Here is a 20292-nt window from a genome sequence, read left to right on the forward strand (position 1 = left end):
GCCATTCATAGACTTTGTTACTAGACTAAACAAACAAAATTAAAGGCATCCTGTAACTTATGAATGACACCTAGTTTTCCATCAGTTAGTGAATTTGATCTTTGCTCTCTAACAGAGTTTATTGAAGGCCTGATTCTCCACTTAATGCTGTGGCTATACCCCTGTAGTGATTTAGCCAGGATTGAGTCAGATGTAAAATTGCCCAATAAAGGGAGAATCTACAAATGTGAATATCAAGGACCATCATAATAAGATGGAAGAGTAAGCATATGAAATTATTTTACTCTGATTTGCTTGCTAAAACCCTACGTTTTTTCCCTTTTAAATGCACAATAGCAGACTTATTTAAAAACCAAATGAGAAAAGCAAAGTGAAGCATTTCGAATGAATGGCAACCAGAGTTGACTTTTAACTAATAGGACTACAATACCTTGGAAATCCTAATGACTGCCATGGGTTACATCCTCATTGCTTCACAGACTTTATAAATAAGCCCAAAATGTGTAAAAATAGTAGTATTTAAATATATTTCAGATTCCCGCTGACTCTTCACTGGTATATATTATAGAATATTTATTACAGAATACATTTGTTTCAACTCTTACCTGTTACCTTTAGTTGAACAGTTCGCCTGATCGGTTTGCCTTCAAACTTAACTTCACAAGTATAATTCCCCATATCGTCTTTTTGAACATCTTGTAAAAGAAGGCTGTTTCCTTTCTGTATAATCAAGCTTCTCCATTTCTTTGGCTTACATTCCTGCAAAGAAAGCACAATTAGGAGAGAAGATTCAGTGCAGTTAAATGCATGAGCAGCTTCTTAGCAGCAAAAACTAGTGAGTCCAGAAAACAATGAGACATACATATCTTTTGTTATTTTAGAATTATTTTATAATGATAGACAAGAGAAAGTCTTAAAACAAAACAATGCAGTATGTTTAATTATATGGGAAAACTGGTTTGAAAAGGGTTTTAAATGTCACAGTGAATTGTCTTTTCAGAAAGGAAGATAAGAGCAAAAAATAAATCCAGTAAAATACTAACTAAACTTTATAAGAAGTAAATTACTAGCAATAATGATAGTGCTTATAACTGCAGTAGCGAGCCAGGAGCTGAATCACTTGAATTATTTTCTCAGTAAGGAAGTCTTTGCAAATTCTAGCAGATTCTAAAAGTATCTTATGTGTTCACACCATGGTTGTGTACATTAGGAGAATGTGTCCCTACTGCGCTAATGCGTCTAGACCTAAAGCTGCACTTTGCTGAGGCAAGCCTTACGTCATACACAGAGCAGAGGGTGTTCAGCTCAAGAAAAACAGCTTTTAGAGAACAACAGCAGCTGGAGATTAATATTAGATTTTTTTTTAAATTCATAATTCAGTGCTGCTAGAACTTAAATATGCATTTTCTGGAGAATTCATTCTCTGAACACCAATATAGAGGTACAGTGTTGGCCAGAACTACTTGGGTGAAAGCTTATGTAAACCCTAGCAATGACTTTCTCACATTTGTCCCCTTTTGGTCTGGTAAATATACCATCAAAAGCATATTGTCATATTTGTTCAATGTGTCTAAAAAAAATAAAGCTTGATCCTGCAAGAAATCTTGTGAGCTGATAACTTTATGTGCTCTCTGACTGTACAGCACTCATATCCGTTAGCATTGTTCCAAGTTCTCTCTTTAGACTACAGAGCACCTTCTCACTATGCTATGAAGAAAATAAACTGGTGAGCATTCTGTAGTCCCTATGGTAACTATGCTGGTCTTCCATAAAGTAATACATGTGTGAGCATCATCACCCTAGGACAGGTAGTGTGTTACTGGCAAACACAGGAGGTGAAAATAAAGGGAAGAAGAAAACCAATTCAGCCACACATCTAAGGAGGACTAGTAAAATTAAAACCGAGTAAAATACTATTGAACTTAACTTTGACAATTGAAAAAAATTCTCTGTAGCTAGGCAGCCAGTTGGATTGGAAGAATCATTCTCAGAATAATGTATAGGAGAGGGCAATGTGCACTGCCTCTCTTTCATTGTGATTAAGTCAGGTAAAATCTTGTGTTCAATTCTAAAAAACTATACTTACCATAAAAAAAGGCAAAGAGTCCTAATCCAAACAAAACAAACACTAATGTCTATGAAGTTCTGTTGTGGGCAGCTCAATCTGCACAATAAGGCACAGACAATGGCCCTGACAGTGAGAGGCAGCAAAACATAAAAGATGAGATTAGGGGGCGTAGTCCGACTATGGAGAAGTGAGGACATGCTCCGTCCGGGCCACAGCTAAATAATCAGCTACAGGGGTGATTCTCCCCCGCTTCTGCCACAGGCTATGTCACAGCGTCGGCAGGCATCCTCGCAGCTACAACGATCACACCATTCTCATGGGGCTCACTTGAATCTTTCTTTCCAGAAAATCGTTGGCAGCAGAGTGGAAGATCCAAGATGGTGCCGGTGCGTGCGGCCCCACAGCAACGCGAGACTCAGCCTGCAATGTCTCCTACCCCCTCTCCTAGGCTGGTAAGTGACTCCATCCCCCCTGCATCTCCCCGCTCCATTATATTACAAGATCAGGGCTCTGAGATTGCTGAACTATTTGGAGATAGGGATATCAGACAGCACTTATGGTCTCTCCCAACTAAAGAGGACATGGAGCGTTTTACTAGCAGGATTTCTTTAACCACTTGCCGACTGCCGCACGACTATTTACGCCGGCAGTCAGCCCCTCACAGGCAGAGCGACGTAGTACTACGTCGCTAGCCTGTGAGAGTCTAGGGAGCGAGCGCGCGCCCCCGGAGGCGCTCTCCGGCTCCCACGCGGTCACGGACCCCCCCCCCCGCGCATGTGACCGGCGGACCCGATGTCCGCCGGTCACTCAGCGATCGTCGGTGCAGAGGGAGAAAGGCAGGCGGCTGATGTAAACAAGCCGCCTGTCATTCTCCCCTGTGTAGAAACAGTGATCATACGGTTCTACTATGTAGGACCGTTGTTCACTGTTCCTACACCTCAAGCCACAGCCAATCACAGTTAGAATCACGCCCCTAGAGACACACATAACCCCTCCCTCTCAAAAAAAGTCAACCCCTTCACTGCCAGTGTAATTTTACAGTAACAGTGCATATGTATAGCACTGATTACTGTAGAAATGTCACTGGTAACCCCAAAAGTTTTAAAAATGTCAGTTAAGGGTCCGATCTGTCCGCCGCAATGTCGCAGTACCGCAAAAAAAATCGCAGATCGCCGCCATTACGCGTTTAAAAAAAACAACAAAAATGACAAAAATCTTTTCCTTTGTTAGTAAACGCGATAACTTTTGCGCAAACCAATCAAAATACGCTTTTTGCGATTTTTTTTACCAAACATATGTAGCATAAAACAAATTGGCTGAAAATGTTAAAACATTTTGATTTTTACATTTTTTTGGGGGAATTTCATATAATAAAATATTGTTATTTTTGCAAAATTGTCGCTATTTTTTTGTTTATAGCGCATGATCAAAAAATCGCACAGGTGATCAAATACCGCCAAAAGAAAGCTCTGTTTGTGGGAAAAAAAGGGCGTCAATTTCGTTTGGGTACAGCGTCGCACGACCTCGCAATTGTCCGTTAAAGTCACGCAGTGCCGAATCGCAAAATAGGCCCTGGTCAGGAAGGGGGTAAAATCTTCCGGGGCTTAAGTGGTTAAACAAGACATTGAGCAACTTGAAATGGACACCACAGAGATTGGTTACAGGATTGAGACTCTGGAATAAAAATTTGATGATTTGCCAGCTATCTCTATGCTTAAAGATCAGTGCTCCACTCAAGATCAAGGAATAGAGGCCCTCCTTAGCCAGCTAAAAGACTTTGAAAATCACAGCAGACTTGCTAATATTCGTATTCGTGGCTTACCTGAGGCCACAGCTCCTAAGGATATAATTCCCATGCTGCAAGGGGTGTTTCGTGAAATTCAGGATTTTCCAGCCTCCACACCCATCGAAATAGACAGAGCTCACAGGGCACTAAGACCTCTGTTTGACGAGCCTACAAACCCCAGAGACATTATCTGCAAACTTCACAGGTTTCCACTTAAAGAGCGCATCATGCAAAAAATGTAAAATTGGTTATTCTTTGATTTTGATGGGCCTTATCTGTTCTTTTACCAGGACCTCTCCAGAAGCACTCTTATGCAGCAGAGGGCCCTCCGTGCCCTGCTGGCTGTGATCCAGACTGCAGGGCTTTCCTTTCAGCCTGCAGGTATCTAAAAAAATGACCGATGGGTCATACTACGCACCAAGGATGATCTTCCTCACTTCCTGCAAACTATTGGATTGGAGCCTGTTGACTTTCCTGACTGGCATTGCGCTCTGGAGATTGTGATACCACCGCTGACTCCCTGCACGTAACAAGCGACAATCCTGGGGCCAGAAGCGACAAGGTACGGGATCTTCCCCTGGCCCTTCGATGCCCAGAGAGTGAAGATGTATGCTGTTCCTTCACCTGCAGTTTCTGAGACCCTGGCTCTCTCTCTCCGAGAGTATACACCCCTGGCATATTGACTGACCTCATAGCTACCCCAGCATACCCACCAATTTGACATTCAGAAAAGGATGAAACTTGCAACTTTGTTGAGAGCTCTATACTTAGACAATCTCCTTCTAACCTCCTGGGACTAGGCGGGTGCCGCCATCCTGGGCCTACTGACATATGCCTATGGATGGGACTTGTTGAGATCTCTCCTGATCTTTCCACCTTAAGGACAGTTCTGGGTGGAGCACCACATCCCACATTCCCCTCATTTTTACCCCCTTATAGGCCTACCTACTTAGGTAACAGCCCCTTGTGGGGCACTAGGCCAGTGTTTGGGGGTCTTTCACCAAGAATTCTGCCCCGGGCCTGCCCTGTAGTCAATAATCGTTCCAGATCTGTTAGTCCTTGTCTGGCTTGTTTTATCTTGCTGTGTTTTACTGTATTTTCTTTATTTTTGTTTAGATTTTAGGACACTCCTGCTTCTCATCGCCCACACTTGGTCTGCTGGAGAGAACAGGCTGCTAGTTCGCCCTTGGCTTCTGGTATGGCTTCACTTAAGGTACTGTTGTATGGGGTCTCTGCTCTCCACACAAAAGCAAAAATTATGGTTAGAACTGAAACGCTTAGGCGCCCAGATTGTGTTCCTGCAGGAGACACACATCAGGAAGCAGTCCTCCCCTAAGATGCCCACCCACCTCCTTAACCAGTGGTTCTTTAGCACTTCCCCTGTTGCTAAATCCCAAGGAACAGCATTCGCGATCCACAAACCGTGCCCGTTCCACCCTTCAAATAGCTGCAAATACCCCCATGGCCGCTATGTTTTTGTGAAGGGGGTAATAGTTAAAAAAAATTTACATTTGCAACTTTCTATGCACCAAATGCCCAACAGCTCTCTTTTGTGGATATGGTCCTAACTAAGCTAGCGGACTTTAGGGAAGGCCACCTGATTCTCAGGGGTGACTTCAACATTAGCCCTGATCCCCTTGTGGACACACCCCATGGCTGCCAACTACACTCCTACGCCTTTTTCAAACATTTCCGCAAGGCATTGCAGAATAACCTCCTTATAGAGAGCTGGAGAGCACTACATGCTTCGGACAAGGACTACAGCTACTAATCCAGGGTGCATGATGTCTATACGAGCATAGATCTTCTGTATGTGGACCATGACACCCTGGAGTTGTTACAATCAGCGGAGACAGGGAATATCACTATCTCAGCTCATGCACCTATCACTGCTATGTTATGGATCCCAGATGGATCTCCTAGGGCCTGGTCCTGGAGATTGAACTAAAATTTGTTAGATAATGTCTCAGTGGTATCCAAGGTGACCAAAGCCATTTCAAACTACTTTGCAGAAAACACATCAGATGATTTATCCGAGAGATAAGTGGTGAATTGATCTCGTTGGGAATAGTGATGGACGAACATCTGCCAGGGCGGTTCGCAAACGTTATCCGCAAACTTTCTCAAATGTTTTGCGAACCGCAAGCTCGCGGCGGGACCCATTGACTTTAATGGCAGGCGAACTTTAAAAACCTTCAGGTCATATTTGCAGCCACAGAATACTTACTAGCTGTGCACAAATAGTCCCACAACATGGACACTGTCATAACAGAAGTATTGGTATTGTAAAAGTTGCCCTAAAATTTTTTTATTTTTTTTCCCAGCAAAAAACATTTTTTTTTTTATAAATCAGTCAGAACTGACAGCAGCCGGTAAATAAATGTCAAATACATATAGGGTCCATTCACACATCTGTAAAATGGGTCCGCATCCATTCCACAATTTGGCGGAAGGTTTACAGACCCATTGATTTTCAATTCCAGTCTGAAAAATTAGGCATTCACAGGATAAAGAAGTGTCAGACAGTACAGGCCCCAAAAATTAGCCAACAGGCATTCACCTGACAGCAAAGAATGTTGAATTCTGTGGCTGAAGGTACATTAGGCATTCATAGGATACAGAAGTAAGTGTCGCCCATTCCAGGCCCCAAAAATTAGCCCACATGCTTTTACCTGACAGCTAAGAACGTTGTATTCTGTTGGTGAAGGTACATTAGGCATTCACAGGATACAGAAGTAAGTGTCGCCCATTCCAGGCCCCAAAAATTAGCCCACATGCGTTTACCTGACAGCTAAGAATGTTGTATTCTGTGGCTGGAGGTACATTAGGCATTGACAGGATAAATAATTATTGGCCATGAAAGGCCCCAAAAATTAAGCATTCAATGGACATAAAATGCCTTTTATGCCGCTGTATTTACCGAAGACAAGGACCATGAATTGTTGTGGGTGGATGGCGGATATTTGTGGCCTGTCGTGAGGAATTCTAATCAAACATGGTCTACTGGTCACATGTGTTGAATTCCTCTGAGATCCATGCCTCATTCATTTTTATAAATGTGAGGTAGTCAACACTGTCATGAGCTAGGCGACTTATCGGTGATGATCCCCCCTGCTGCGCTGAACGTCCTTTTGGACACGACACTGGACGGGGGCAAGCCAACAGTTCCATTGAAAATTGTGCAAGCTCTGGCCAGAGGTCAACCCTGCCCACCCAGTAGTCCAGGGGTTCATCACTCCTCAGAGCGTCCACATCGGCTGTTAACCCGATGTAGTCAGACACCTGGCGGTCTAGGCGTTCCCTGATGCTGGATCCGGAGTACAGCTGTCGATGGGTCGGCTGAAAGAATGATCTCATATCTGAAGTGACCAACACATCTTCAAACCGCCCTCTTCTTGCAGGCGCTGTTGGATTGGTACCCGCAACTGTTTCTCTGTGAGTGGAAATTCTTCTGCCAGCGCACGCAAAAGCAGAATGCAGAATTTCTTGAAGCAAGGCCTGGAAGTTCTGCATTCTGACCTCGCTCTGTGATGGTTGTAACATTTCCGCCATTTTTTGTTTGTATCGGGGGTCTAAGTATGTTGCCACCCAGTACTGGTCCTTGCCCTTTATGCTTTTTATACGGGGGTCCCTCTTAAAACACTGGAGCATGAAGGCCCCCAATTGCTCATCATCCAGGATAATGTCGTCCTCGTTCTCCTCCCCCCATCCACGGACAACACCAGGGATCCAAAAAAGGTTTAAAGCATGCTCTTCTTGCTCCTCCTCATCTGCCCCGGCACCATCCTCCTCTGACTCCTCTTCAGACTCCTGTTGTTGACTTGTCTCAGACAGAGTAGCACCCCCTGGGAATTCATCCAACATTGCGACTTCCTCATCTTCCTGCTCCTCAACGGCTTGATCAATGATACAACGCAATGCATGCTCCAGAAAGAAGGCGTAAGGTACGATGTCACTGATGGTGCCCTGGCCGTGACTGACCAGTTTGGTGATCTCATCAAATGGCCACAGAAGTCTGCATGCGTCGCACATAAGCAGCAACTGGCGCGGTGAAAAAAACCCAAGTGCCCCAGAACCTGTCCTGCCGCAGAGTTCGTACAGGTAGTTGTTAACTGCACGTTTCTGCTGGAGCAGCCTATCAAGCATATACAAGGCTGAGTTCCATCACGTTGGGCAGTCACAAATAAGATGCCTGACGGGCAGGTTGTGTCGCTGCTGAATGTCAGCAAGGCGAGCCATGGCTGTGTAAGATCATCTGAAATGACCCAAGATTTTCCTGGTATTCCACAAGATGTCCTGAACTCCAGGGTATTTGGCAACGAATCACTGCACAACCAAGTTCAGGACGTGTGCCATGCATGGCACGTGTGTAATTTTGCCCTGGTTCAGCGCGCTCAGCAGATTGGCACTGTTGTCGCACACCACTTTACCAACTGTCAAATTGAGTGGTGTCAGCCACTGATCTGCCTGAGAACGCAAAGCTGAAAGGGGTGCAGGGCAGGTGTGGCTCTTGGCTTCCAGGTACAACAGACGCTGCACAGCATGGCAACGGGTCACCTGGCATGTGGAATAGGTTCTGGGGATCATGGGCGGCGCACTGGAAGAGACGGTAGCAGCGGAAAAGGAGGAGTCAGCCGAGGAGGAGAGGGAGGATGGAGTAGGGGGAGGAGAAGAAGAGGCAGGCCCGTATGCAATCTGTGGTGGTAAAACCAAATCTGCATGGGTTCCACTGGTTACATGCTTGACAGCCATCAGAAGGTTCACTCATTGGGCAGTAAAAGTTATATACCTTATTTATCCGGCGTCATCATTTCGTACGCTCCAACATTTGGTCCACGAAAGCCTGTCTTTTTCCAGAACAACGTGAGGACGGCATGATGTAAGGTGGAGTAGAGGACAATTGTGAGGAGAAGGAGAAGAGGCTGGACAGTGAGAGCCTGGAGTGTGGCTTTGTGGGTTCTGATGGTGTTGCTCCCACTGGGCTCTGTGATGGGAGTCTAGGTGCCATCTTAAGGCGGTCATCCCTAGGTGAGTGTTAGCAACACTATTGTCAGCAGCAGACACATTAAAAAAAGCCCACACTGCGGAGCCATGTGCCGGCGTCCTGGGAGCACCAGATGTGACTGTACATGGTTGATGGCTCGCTCCTGATACATTAGCAGTCTGCTGCTTTGTCCCTCCTGTGCAATGTAAGTTCTGCCTGCTTCTCCTCCCTATCTGCTGGTCCATCTCTCCCTCTGAACTCCCCTCCTCTTCCTCTCTTGTGGGTGCCCACGTTAAGTCCATAGACGCGTCATAATCTACGTCACCTTCCCCACCACTAACATTCGAGATCTCGGAGTAGGCAGCAACAGCGGGGACCAACCTCCTTTGGTTGATCTGGGTACTGTCGTCAGACTGCTGGGTGGCGGCTGTTGCTACATCCTCTTCCTGACCCGATACCAAGAATGGCTGTGCATCGCAAATGTCTTGTGATGGATCGGAAAATAATTCCAGTGACTCAAGCGGAGGGTATATGGTGGTGGTGGTGGTGTCTTTGGGGGTGCACACAGCAGAGAGTGAAGAGGCTGCAGATAGGGAGGATGAGGAGGGTGCAGAAGAGGAAGGCTGAGTGAGCCACTCAACCAAGTCTGGTGCATCCTTTGACGTAATCAAATGCACCTTCTCAAACTTCACACTTTGGCTCCGGCCTACTGCTCCTGCCCTACCCCTACCACCTCTGCAGAAGGGCCTGCCTCTTCCTCTGCCTGTCATTTTTTAAATTACCCTGTGACAAAAGTCTCTAGAGAAGCGCAGTATATGTGGAAGAAGGTATATAACACCCGCTTCAATATGTGCTATTGGGGGGCCACTGGTTTATCACACCAGTTCTACAAAAAAATGGCCAGTAACTGTTGTCACTGTGTGTAGCAGAGTTAACGCAGCAAAAGAGGCAATATTTTTGCAGTACCCAAATACACTGTTATAAAAGTATATTGTTAGATAACACCCCACTTAAATCTGTCATTTAAGGGGGCCACTGGTCTATCACACCAGTTATAATACTTTTTTAAAAGTGCTTTTGTCACTCTTTGTAATTGTAGTATCGCTGCAGAAACTCTCACCACACCAGTCACAATGCTGCACAGTGCACAATACAAATCCACTATAATATGCTTTCTATATTAGAAAGTATATTACAAGTGTATTACACCCCTATATAGTGCACTTCACACCAAAGAATAGTACACCTATACCAAATACCAGTCTTTGAAAGGACTTTTGTGGTCTTATAACAGAACGATCTGTGTCACTGACAATATGTCCCTGCTCCACACAGCAAACCTCTCCCTACACTGACAAAGAGACAATAGAGATATAGTACACCTATACCAAATACCAGTCTTTAAAGGACTTTTGTGGACCTATAACAGAGCGATCTTTGTCACTGACAAAAAGCAGAATGTAAAATGGCAGCCAGCTCAGGTCTATTTATAAGGTAGGGGGTATGTCCATGTGCTGAAATGTCTCAATTGCCTGTCCTGGTCCACCTGATGGATGTGTCATGGGTCCAAGTTCTCCCCAACGTAAACTAATATGGCTGGCAAAAACAACACCACATGTTCGCAGTATCGGCGGACGGCAAACGAGCAAAGTTCGCCTTAGAACCGACCGCCGGGCGAACTGCAAGGCCATCTCTAGTTGGGAACTAAACTCAAAAAGTAAGGGAAATTGACTTTCAGAGATTATGGTCTGCTCTACAGCAGGCAGAGCTCAATCATACACACCAAGGAGATGCTGAGGCTCTTAAACATTTGACCGATTTCAGAGAGCTGTTCTCACGACTTTTAGACCCTCGCGCTCATAGGCAATTATGATATCTGTCACACAGATACTATGAACATGGCAATAAGTGTGATCAGATGCTTGCCAGGGCATTGTGGAAATGGCATGCAAACACTCATATACATAAACTTCAGGCCCCTAATGGTGAGGTGACCCTGTACTCTTCCAGGATAGCCTCACTTTTCCGTGATTACTATGCAGATCTTTACAATCTGGACAAAGACATCTCTCCGGCGAAAAAGGCCTCCAAATTACGTGCTATTAGCTAATTTGTCGCATAGGCGGGCTTTCCCTGCCTGACACCTGTCAGCAATTAGACCTCAAATCTCCTATCTTCCCTCTAGAGATCTCTGCTACAGTAAAATCTTTGCCCAGTGGGAAAAGACAACCACTGGATATGATGCTGAGAATGTGCAATCAACCTCTTTGGTCGACCAGGGCGAGGCCTGATCTGAGTGGAACCTGTTGTCCTAAAACCTCTATATGGTCTTGGCCACCGTGCTGCAGCTCAGTTTCAGGGTCTTGGCAATCTTCTTATAGCCTAGGCCATCCTTATGTAGAGCAACAATTCTTTTTTTCAGATCCTCAGAGAGTTCTTTGCCATTAGGTGCCATGTTGAACTTCCAGTAAACAGTATGAGAGAGTGAGAGAGATAACACCAGATTTAACACACCTGCTCCACATTCACACCTGAGACTTTGTAACACAAGCGAGTCACATTACACCGGGCAGGGAAAATGGCTAATTGGGCCCAATTTGGACATTTTCACTTAGGGTGTACTCACTTTTGTTGCCAGCGGTTTAGACATTAATGGCGTTGAGTTACATAGTTACATAGTTACATAGTAGGTGAGGTTGAATAAAGACAATAGTCCATCCAGTTCAACCTGTGTAGGTGTGTGTGACTGTAATCATCTAACATAGCCCTCAATCTCCTGATCCTTGAGATGTAAGTCTAAGAGTCTTTTGAAAGTCACCATACTACCCGCAGAAACCACCTCTTGTGGTAGACAATTCCACAATCTTGTAGCCCTAACAGTAAAGAACCCCCCACGTTGCCTGAGGTTAAAACGCTTCTCCTCTAATCGCATTGTATGTCCTCGAGTCCTCATGCAATTCCTTCGATTGAACAGCTTTTCTTCTAAGCTGAGATCCCCATTAAGATATTTATAAATTGCTATCATGTCCCCTCTCAGACGTCTTTTCTCCAGGGAAAATAAATCGAGCGATTGCAGCCGCTCTTCATAGGTAAGGTCCTCCAACCCCCTAATCAGTTTAGTTGCCCTTCTCTGGACTTTCTCCAGCTCCAACACATCCCTCCTGAGGACTGGCGACCAGAACTGGACAGAATACTCCAGATGCGGTCGGACCAGAGTTTTATAAAGTGGAAGGATTATAGTCTTATCTCTGGAATACATCCCTTTCTTTATGCATGCTAATATTCTGTTGGCTTTGGAAGCTGCCGCTTGGCATTGCATGCTGTTGCCTAATCTATCATCAACTAAGACTCCCAGATCTTTCTCCATTTTTGATTCCCCCAAGGGTTCCCCTCCTAACGTGTATTGTGTTTTTATGTTTTTGGTCCCCAAGTGCAAAACCTTACACTTCTCCACATTAAACCTCATTTGCCATGTCGTTGCCCACTCCGTAATTTTGTCCAGGTCATTCTGTAGGATATCTGCTTCATGCTGTGCAGTTATTGCCCTGGCCAATTTTGTGTCATCTGCAAAAACTGATAACGAACTACTGATCCCTTCCTCAATGCTGTTTATGAATAAATTGAACAAGGTTGGTCCCAGGACTGAGCCCTGGGGCACCCCGCTTACTACCTCAGACCAGTCTGAGTATGCGCTGTTTATTACTACCCTTTGGACACGGCCTTTTAGCCAATTCCGTATCCAAGAGCAAACCCTGCGAGCATGTGTTGAGTTATTTTGAGGGGACAGCAAATATACACCGTTATAAGTGCTGTACACTTACTTCTTTACATTGTAGTAAAGTGTAATTTCTTCAGTGTTGTCACATGAAAAGCTATAATAAAATAGTTACAAAAATGTGAGGGGTGTACTCACTTTTGTGAGATACTGTATATAAGAGAATCATTTCATATAGTTTACAAAAGCTATGGCTTTCCTTACCTTTCACAAGCCAAATCATGAATCTGAAATAGAACTTTTTTTTTTTTAGATTTAAATAGAGTAGTGAAGGGTGAGAGCCATTGGTTTTTACTGCTGTCTGTTTTCCAATTAGAAAGATTCACCCTTTCTAATTCAGTTGATCACCAATGTCACCAGGAACAAAAGTAGGGGTAAACTAAAAGTTTGAGTTGCCACTAGAAAATGAATAGAGGGGCAATCCTATTAATGGGGACCCTTGTTTCCATGACAACTGTCTAAGAGTGTGTTACTCTCACACTTCCAGGACACAAAGTAAAGGTTAATCTCCCTAATGAGACACACATTGAAAACAAACAGTGGTTTTATAGTGGATCTAAACTCTGATATACTAACGGCCCTCACCAGAGGTGGCATCTTCTACCCAGCTTCTTTGGCTGGCATGTGATGACTTCACCTCTGTACATACGCAGGAGTGTAGTCCTCCTGGCACACAGGCACTGATGGAATATAAACTGAGTTGCTCTTGCATTGCCCATTCCAAAGAAGACTGCGAGATGGCAGGTTGGTTTATTTTATTGCAGAAGAGACAATGCATGTCTCTTCTAGAATAAAGAGTCTATCTGTTCTCAGTTTTTAAATGCAGGTCTTTAGTTCTGCTTTAACTTTTCTCTACTCTATCCAAAATGGAAAAAAAAGTTTTGGCTTTAGATACACACTAAATAAACAGAATTAGATATTTACAGACTGTTCCTGTTTTTTTCCTAAAGATTTTAAATCGTTTTATTAGTGGTGTTAGTAAATATACATTACATTACGTGCTGTACCGTGCAATGATAAGTCTGGTGTAACTTTGTTTATGTACTAAATAAGATGCACATTGTACTAAGCAAAGATAATATCTTACACTACAAGGACACTAGAAAACTTCAGATAAGTGTTTCAGTATCCCAAGAAAGTGGAGAGCACACTACATCAGCATAAATAAAAGTTGCAGGAGTAGCAGGAGGTATAATTGGATTGAGACCTACAATTCTAAGATGGTGCATTATGCTGTAGCTGACACTCTGCCAGATTCATGCACTCTTTACGAAAGGACTGAAGAACCATTCATTACCCATTGTGTGTTATATGAATGGCAGGACCTGAAAACGGAGCTCCCAGGTGATTCCTAATTTTGTTTTACTTACACTTCCACGGCTGAGTCACGCACATGACAATATTGTTCCGAAGCTTAGTGTCACAGCCACTCATTTATAAATGTTATCACACATTCTATGCCATTACTAGACAGGAATTATATCCACTGGACACAGCACATAATGTGCCTGGATAGCTCCTGTTTAGAAAAGCTTTCACTAGAGAGACATCTTACAGTAAGGGGCTGCCAGATTTCCTCATTTGTTAACTTGGCGTCTATGGTGGTGCTTAATGCTAAATGCAAGAACGTCTCTGATAATTCCAACAGAGACATTGAATTCTCTCTGCAGCTGTGTCTAACTGCGTTCTTTACGTGGACAATCAATAAAACAGCTGTGGCTGCATTTATAATGGAGTCTGTCCACCAGATTAATCCTGTTATTTCCAAGTTTGCAGTTATAACATGTACAGCTTCTAATAGGAAGTATCCTTGCAAGTTAACTGCTTAAGACTACCATAAAATGGGTTCACAGAATTTGGCCTAATGGTCTGTACAGGCAAAAATATAAAACACCCCTGCTAACAGAGAAACAAGGAATTCCACCCACAACTTTTTGAAGAGAGCAGTGAAGAGATAAAACTCCTATTAGGTTTACACTGTTATTTGTGTCCCTGATGCTATCACAGGCAATAGAAATAAAATAATAAGTACAGGAAAATGGGAAAGGTGGATTAATGTCATTGTGTTTGAGTAGAGTTTACAGACATCACATTTCTGCTGGTAAAGTTGATTTTTATACAGAGTTTTCACAGCTTCAAGTCTCTGTCAATAAGTATTGTTAGACATTATAGCAGTAAAAAATGACAAGAGTCACTTTAGAGTGACACTAAACTCTGGTTTGAAAACAAAAAAAAACTGTTCTATACAGTTATATATTCTGAAAAATAAAACCTTCTATTGCTCCCAGCTTCCCCCAAATTCCTTTTTTTGCTCTGTGATCCAAATTTGTGGGTGAGGTTGGCTACGCTCATTCTCCATTGTCCCGCTGTATGTAGGAACCTAGTCAATGTCTTTTGCTCACTTCCGAGTTGGAATAGGGGCTATGACTGCAACTAATGTGCACTGCTCGTTCCAAACAAAAGGAACTGAGGGGATAAACAGGTTTGGGAGCTCACAAATTATGTTACAAGAAGGGAAAGGAAAACACAGTACAAAACAATTTACTGAAAAACAGATTACAGGTCCAATAAGTAGAGGATGTATATGAATTATTTTTGGAGAATACAGATATTGTTTAGTGTCACTTTAAGCATTAATGGGCATTGTTGCCCTTTATAGCAATTTATTGATATGTCTGTACTTACCTTATACCATGCAACATCTGTGCTTGCATTTGGTGTTTCGTAGTCATCAATATCAGGGCATGAGATCACTTTAGTTTTTGTGACTTCTGCCTTCTCCACATACCGTATTCTGCTGTTGTAACAAAGTCCCACCTCTTGTTCTGCCACAGTCAAGGACATAGACACCTTCATGCAGTATGTGGAATTTCTGCAAAAGTAAAAAAAAAAAAGATATAGTAGAAGTAACAGCTGTCTCTAACATCATGCTTTACCACTAAAATCTATAATTTTAGTATATATTTGATACGCTGAACACTTACCAATTACACATATTTAAGGATCCACATACTTAAGGGATCAAACACTTCTAAAAACATTCCATTTATTAGTCTGACACAATTTAAAAAAAATATAATTTGCAAAAAAAAAAAAACTGGCCACGCTTTTATTAGAAACTTGTTCTAAAATATATGTTAGCTGTAACTGCTGACTTGTTATTCTGACATTGATTGCTTGGGTGCCATTCTGGTCCTGGTTTAAATACTTGAATCACTGACACAAAACAAATAGAGATACGGAGTTCTAAGTTTGATGGCTGAATTCTATATAAGGTTACTGATATAGAATTCATATTAAGAAATTACAGAAGTCAAAGGTTGAGCATGATAACCAGTTTAATGGCATTTTCAGACAGAGGTTACTTTGATAGCAAGGAGCTTTTGTTTTTTCACCACAGGTTAATAAAAAGAGTTACCTGATACTTGGGAGAGAAATTAAGTATGTTAAAAGTTCACTTTAAAGGGTACCTATGGCCAAAACATTTTTTTGCATAAAGTTTTGAGGGGTTAAAACCCATGAGGCTTTTATTACTATCCAACAAAACTAGCTGCAGTCTCACACCATTGTCAGCGTTTGAAGATCCATTTCCTAAAAAAAAAAAAAAAACCAGCACATTGCCACCATTTTAGATGGAGATATACTAGTTCATGACCATGCAGTCACAAGCAATGGAGGCTCCCAACTATTCTTTTAATGAACTAAAATACAATTTTCAAACCTATGCAATATATACAATATGTTTGTAAATTGAACCTTTTGATTTTCGATTTTTTTATATATATATTTTTTTTATTGAGTCTCATTTCAAATTAACATACAACAATAAAAAAAGAAAAGAAACTCTTCCATATTACAAACTCCTATTTTCCTTCCTAAACCTCCCACCCCCAACCCATTCCCCCCTTACATAATATCTTCCCTTATTGCGGTCTACCTCTACATACCTAGCTAGAATTAACATAACCCACTTTTAATCATTCTCCTGTTCTTTCCATATTTCGGTATAATCTTTTCTTTTTAAAGTTAATCCATTTTTCCCATTTATTGGAGAAACATTCTATTTTTCCTTCATCCAAACTACACAGGTATTCCATGTCAAATATATTCGACTCTACCACACGACTCCCTAATAGTTGGGACTTCTGCATTGAACCAGTTATTTGGAATTGTCCCTTTTGCTGCATTTAACAAGTTTGGAACTATCAAATTTCTATATTGTTTTAAGGATCTGTTTGTCTGGTGGAACAAACATGTTCAGGGATCATCTATGATGATCTCTCCTGTGATTTTATTAATTAGTTGTTGTATTCTTAACCAAAATTCTCGAATCTTGGGACATTCCCACCAAATGTGAGCCATTGTATCCGGCACCTGACAACCTCTCCAACACAAATTTGATTTCTCTGGTTGACAGCTATGCACTATAACCAGAGTAATATAGCACCTTGAGAGACATTTATAATTCATCTCAATGGTGTTCACATCCGTAGCTGTGCAGTGTACAGCTCTCAGCACCCCATTAAGTTCGTGCTCTCCCAAACTTTACCCTGTTTCTCTTTCCCATCTTTCTATAAATGGGAGTTTCCTCATACCCATCAGGTCATTTATATTTGTGACATACTATGACTTAATTTTGCTGATGGAATACAAAGCCTTTCCACAATTCGTTTTCCGATCTAATGGGTTGGGGGAAGAGATCCTACAAAGTGTTTCAGTTGCCTGTATCTCCACTCATTTAATATCAAGATGTGTTATATCTTTTAACTGCAAACCCCTTAACCAGCCACCAAACTGTTTCTCTATTCCTGTTAAAAAAATATGTGTCTTTTGTGTCTTCTAGTGATAATAATGGGGAGTTGTATTCCCACTAAGCCTGTTTGTGTAACGCATCCCATACATTAAATACCACTTTCGGTAATTTGTGTGTATCCTCGTGTGTTTCCTTGTGTGTCTCCCCGTGTGTCTCCCTGTGTGTCTCCCTATACTTTTGTGGAACCCAGATGTTCTTATCCAAATGTGTTTGACTTAAAGTGATTTCTAACCCAACCAATCTTTTCCCTGTGTTTTTACTTTTTGCCCATTCTACCAAGTGTTATATCACTGCTGCTGTGTCTTTTTATGTCCGGTGCCGCTAAACTTCCCCGCATCTTATCCCTGCTTAGAGCTGTGTTTTTTCCTCTGGCACATGAAATTTAACAACATTTTTTTTAATTGTTTTGAAGTATGCTGGTGGAATAGCAATAGGTAACATTTTGGAATCTATATAATATTTTAGGTAGGATTACCATTTTACACATATTTATTCTGCCTAACCACGAGATTGGGCGGCTTGTTAAATTCTTCATATTTAACTTTATCTCATCAAGCAAAGGTATGTAATTAGCTTGATATAAATATTCAGGTAGTGGGGTTATGTCTATCCCTAGATATTTTAATTTGTTCTTCACCCAGGTAAATGGTAAATCCTTTTGCAGGGCTTACGCTTCTTTTTTACTCAGTCCAATATTTAGGATTTCTGACTTAACTGGGTTTATTTTGAAATTTGATAGTTCCCCATATCTCTTCAATTCCTTGATGACATTTGGAAGTGTTATTCTGGGGCTTCTAATATAAAATAATACATAATCTGCATAAACTGTGATTTTATGTTCTTCTTGTCCAATCTGAATCCCTCTCTACATTATTCCTTATGGATGCCAGCAATGGCTCTAATGGCACTATGAATTGAGGGGAGAGAGGGCATCCCTGTCTCTATAAGTATATTACTATCAGTGAAGCAACAGCTCTTTAGATCTCATATTGAGAGTTGACAGCAACAGATTCCAAATGCAAATAGCACACTTGAAATTAACTCTGGACCTTTTATCAGCTCCTTGTAAATGGGGTAATGAGGGAATAACACACACCTAGCCATGGAACAGATGAGCAGCCGATTGTTCCATTACTTTTGGTCCCTTAAAAAGTGGGAGGCACATATACAAACTGTTGTAATTCCTACGCTGTTTACCTGATTTGGATGTAAATACCCTCAAATTAAAGCTAAAAGGCTGCAGTTAAAACACTTGTTTGTTTCATTTCAAATCCATTGTGGTGATGTATAGAGCCAAAAATATTAGAATCGTGTCGATGTCCCAATATTTATGGACCTGACTGTATCCTCCAAGTATTCACCTTTCTCTGGGGGGCCTGAAAATGTTATTTCCATAAAAATTGGCGCATGATCGGAGATGGTCATTGACCCTATTGATGTACCATCCACTGCTTCTACCATCCTGTGTTCTATCATAATATAGTCCAGCCTAGAGTACACCTTTTGATGAGAAAATGATCATTAAAGAGGAGCTCAGGGCGCCTTAAAAAAACATTTAAATTCAACAGCTACAAATACTGTAGCTGCTGGCTTTTAATATTAGGACACTTAACTGTCTAGAAATTCAGCAGTGTCCTCAACATTTTTCAATCGGCTATCAGGGTCAACCGCTGCCATCTCCACTAAGGGAAACCAGCAGTGAAGCCTTGCAGCTTCCAAGCAGGTTCCCTACTGTGCATGCATGAAGCGTGCTGCACTCTGTGAATGGGCTGGCTGCTGGGGAAGGAGAAGGGGGGGGCGAACCTCTGGCTGAGTTTGCCACAGTGAACTCTACCAGAAGTTCGGCTCCCCTCCTCCTTCAAAACCAGGTATCCGCTCCCCCTCCCCCAAAAGGTGGAAAATGTGGCAGTGGAGAGGAGGAGGGGCAGACAAGTGGAGCTTCCCCTTTTGGGTGGAGCTTTGCTTTAAGTAAAAAAATGCTGTAAAAATGAATAACCTTAAAGATAAGTAAATTGATCTTTCAAAAGTACAGTTATCCTTTCAACTCCTAGGCAGATAAAAACATTAATGTCATAACATTTTACTTGCATTTAGTTTTCCTGAAAATATACTATATGAAGAGCAAGCTGCCATACAATACCTAGAACAAAGTCCCAGTGAAAAAACACATATGGTACTCATAAAATAGAATACAAATTAAACCTATTTACATAACAAATTAACCACTTTAGGACCGCTCATTGTGCTGCTACTGCGGCACTGCGGCTCCCCTGGTTCCAGCAACGTAGACCTATGTCGCTGGACTCCTAGTGGTCTTAGACACAGCCGCCTCTCTTCCCCGATTGTTGGGGAAAGTGTGAGAAGATCCACCCGCTTGTGTAACCAAAGCAGGCGGATCTTCTCTGTGACAGACAGGGAGAGATCACAGGATTCAGCATAGCTGAACCTGCGATCTCTGTCTGTGTAACAGAACCCCCTCCCCCCACACACGTCAGTAAGCATGAGGCATACATTTAACCCCTTGATCACCAACAGTGTTAACCCCTTCCCTGCCAGTGTCATTATTACAGTAACCGTGCATATTTATAGCACTGATTGCTGTAGTAATGTCACTGGTCCCCCCCAAAAGTGTCAAAAATGTCAGTTAGGGGTATGATCTGTACGCCACAATGTCACAGTCCCGAAAAAAATTGCAGATCGCCGCCATTATTAGTAAAAAAAAAAAAAAACAATAAAAATGACATAAATCTTTCCCGCAATAACTTTTGCACAAACCAATCAAAATACACTTATTGCATTTTTTTTGTAACCAAAAATATGTAGCAGAAAACAAATTGCCTAAAATGTTAAAAAATTTTGATTTTTT

At 42.2% G+C, this 20292-nt stretch overlaps 1 protein-coding gene across 1 annotated transcript in view; it reads right to left on the reverse strand.

Moving 5' to 3' along the window:
• Window positions 1-20292, reverse strand: part of IL1RAPL2 (interleukin 1 receptor accessory protein like 2) — a 1216730-nt gene that overhangs the window by 602639 nt on the left and 593799 nt on the right. Inside the window, exons 4-5 of the mRNA XM_082264611.1 lie at window positions 15299-15485; window positions 606-759 (exon numbers count right to left, since the gene is read on the reverse strand). Of these exons, the coding sequence (XP_082120737.1) occupies window positions 606-759; window positions 15299-15485 (341 nt within the window). The remainder of the gene's footprint in view (window positions 1-605; window positions 760-15298; window positions 15486-20292) is intronic.

Source organism: Pelophylax lessonae (genome assembly GCF_965119305.1).
Source record: "Pelophylax lessonae genome assembly, chromosome: 7".
Lineage (NCBI taxonomy): Eukaryota > Metazoa > Chordata > Amphibia > Anura > Ranidae > Pelophylax > Pelophylax lessonae.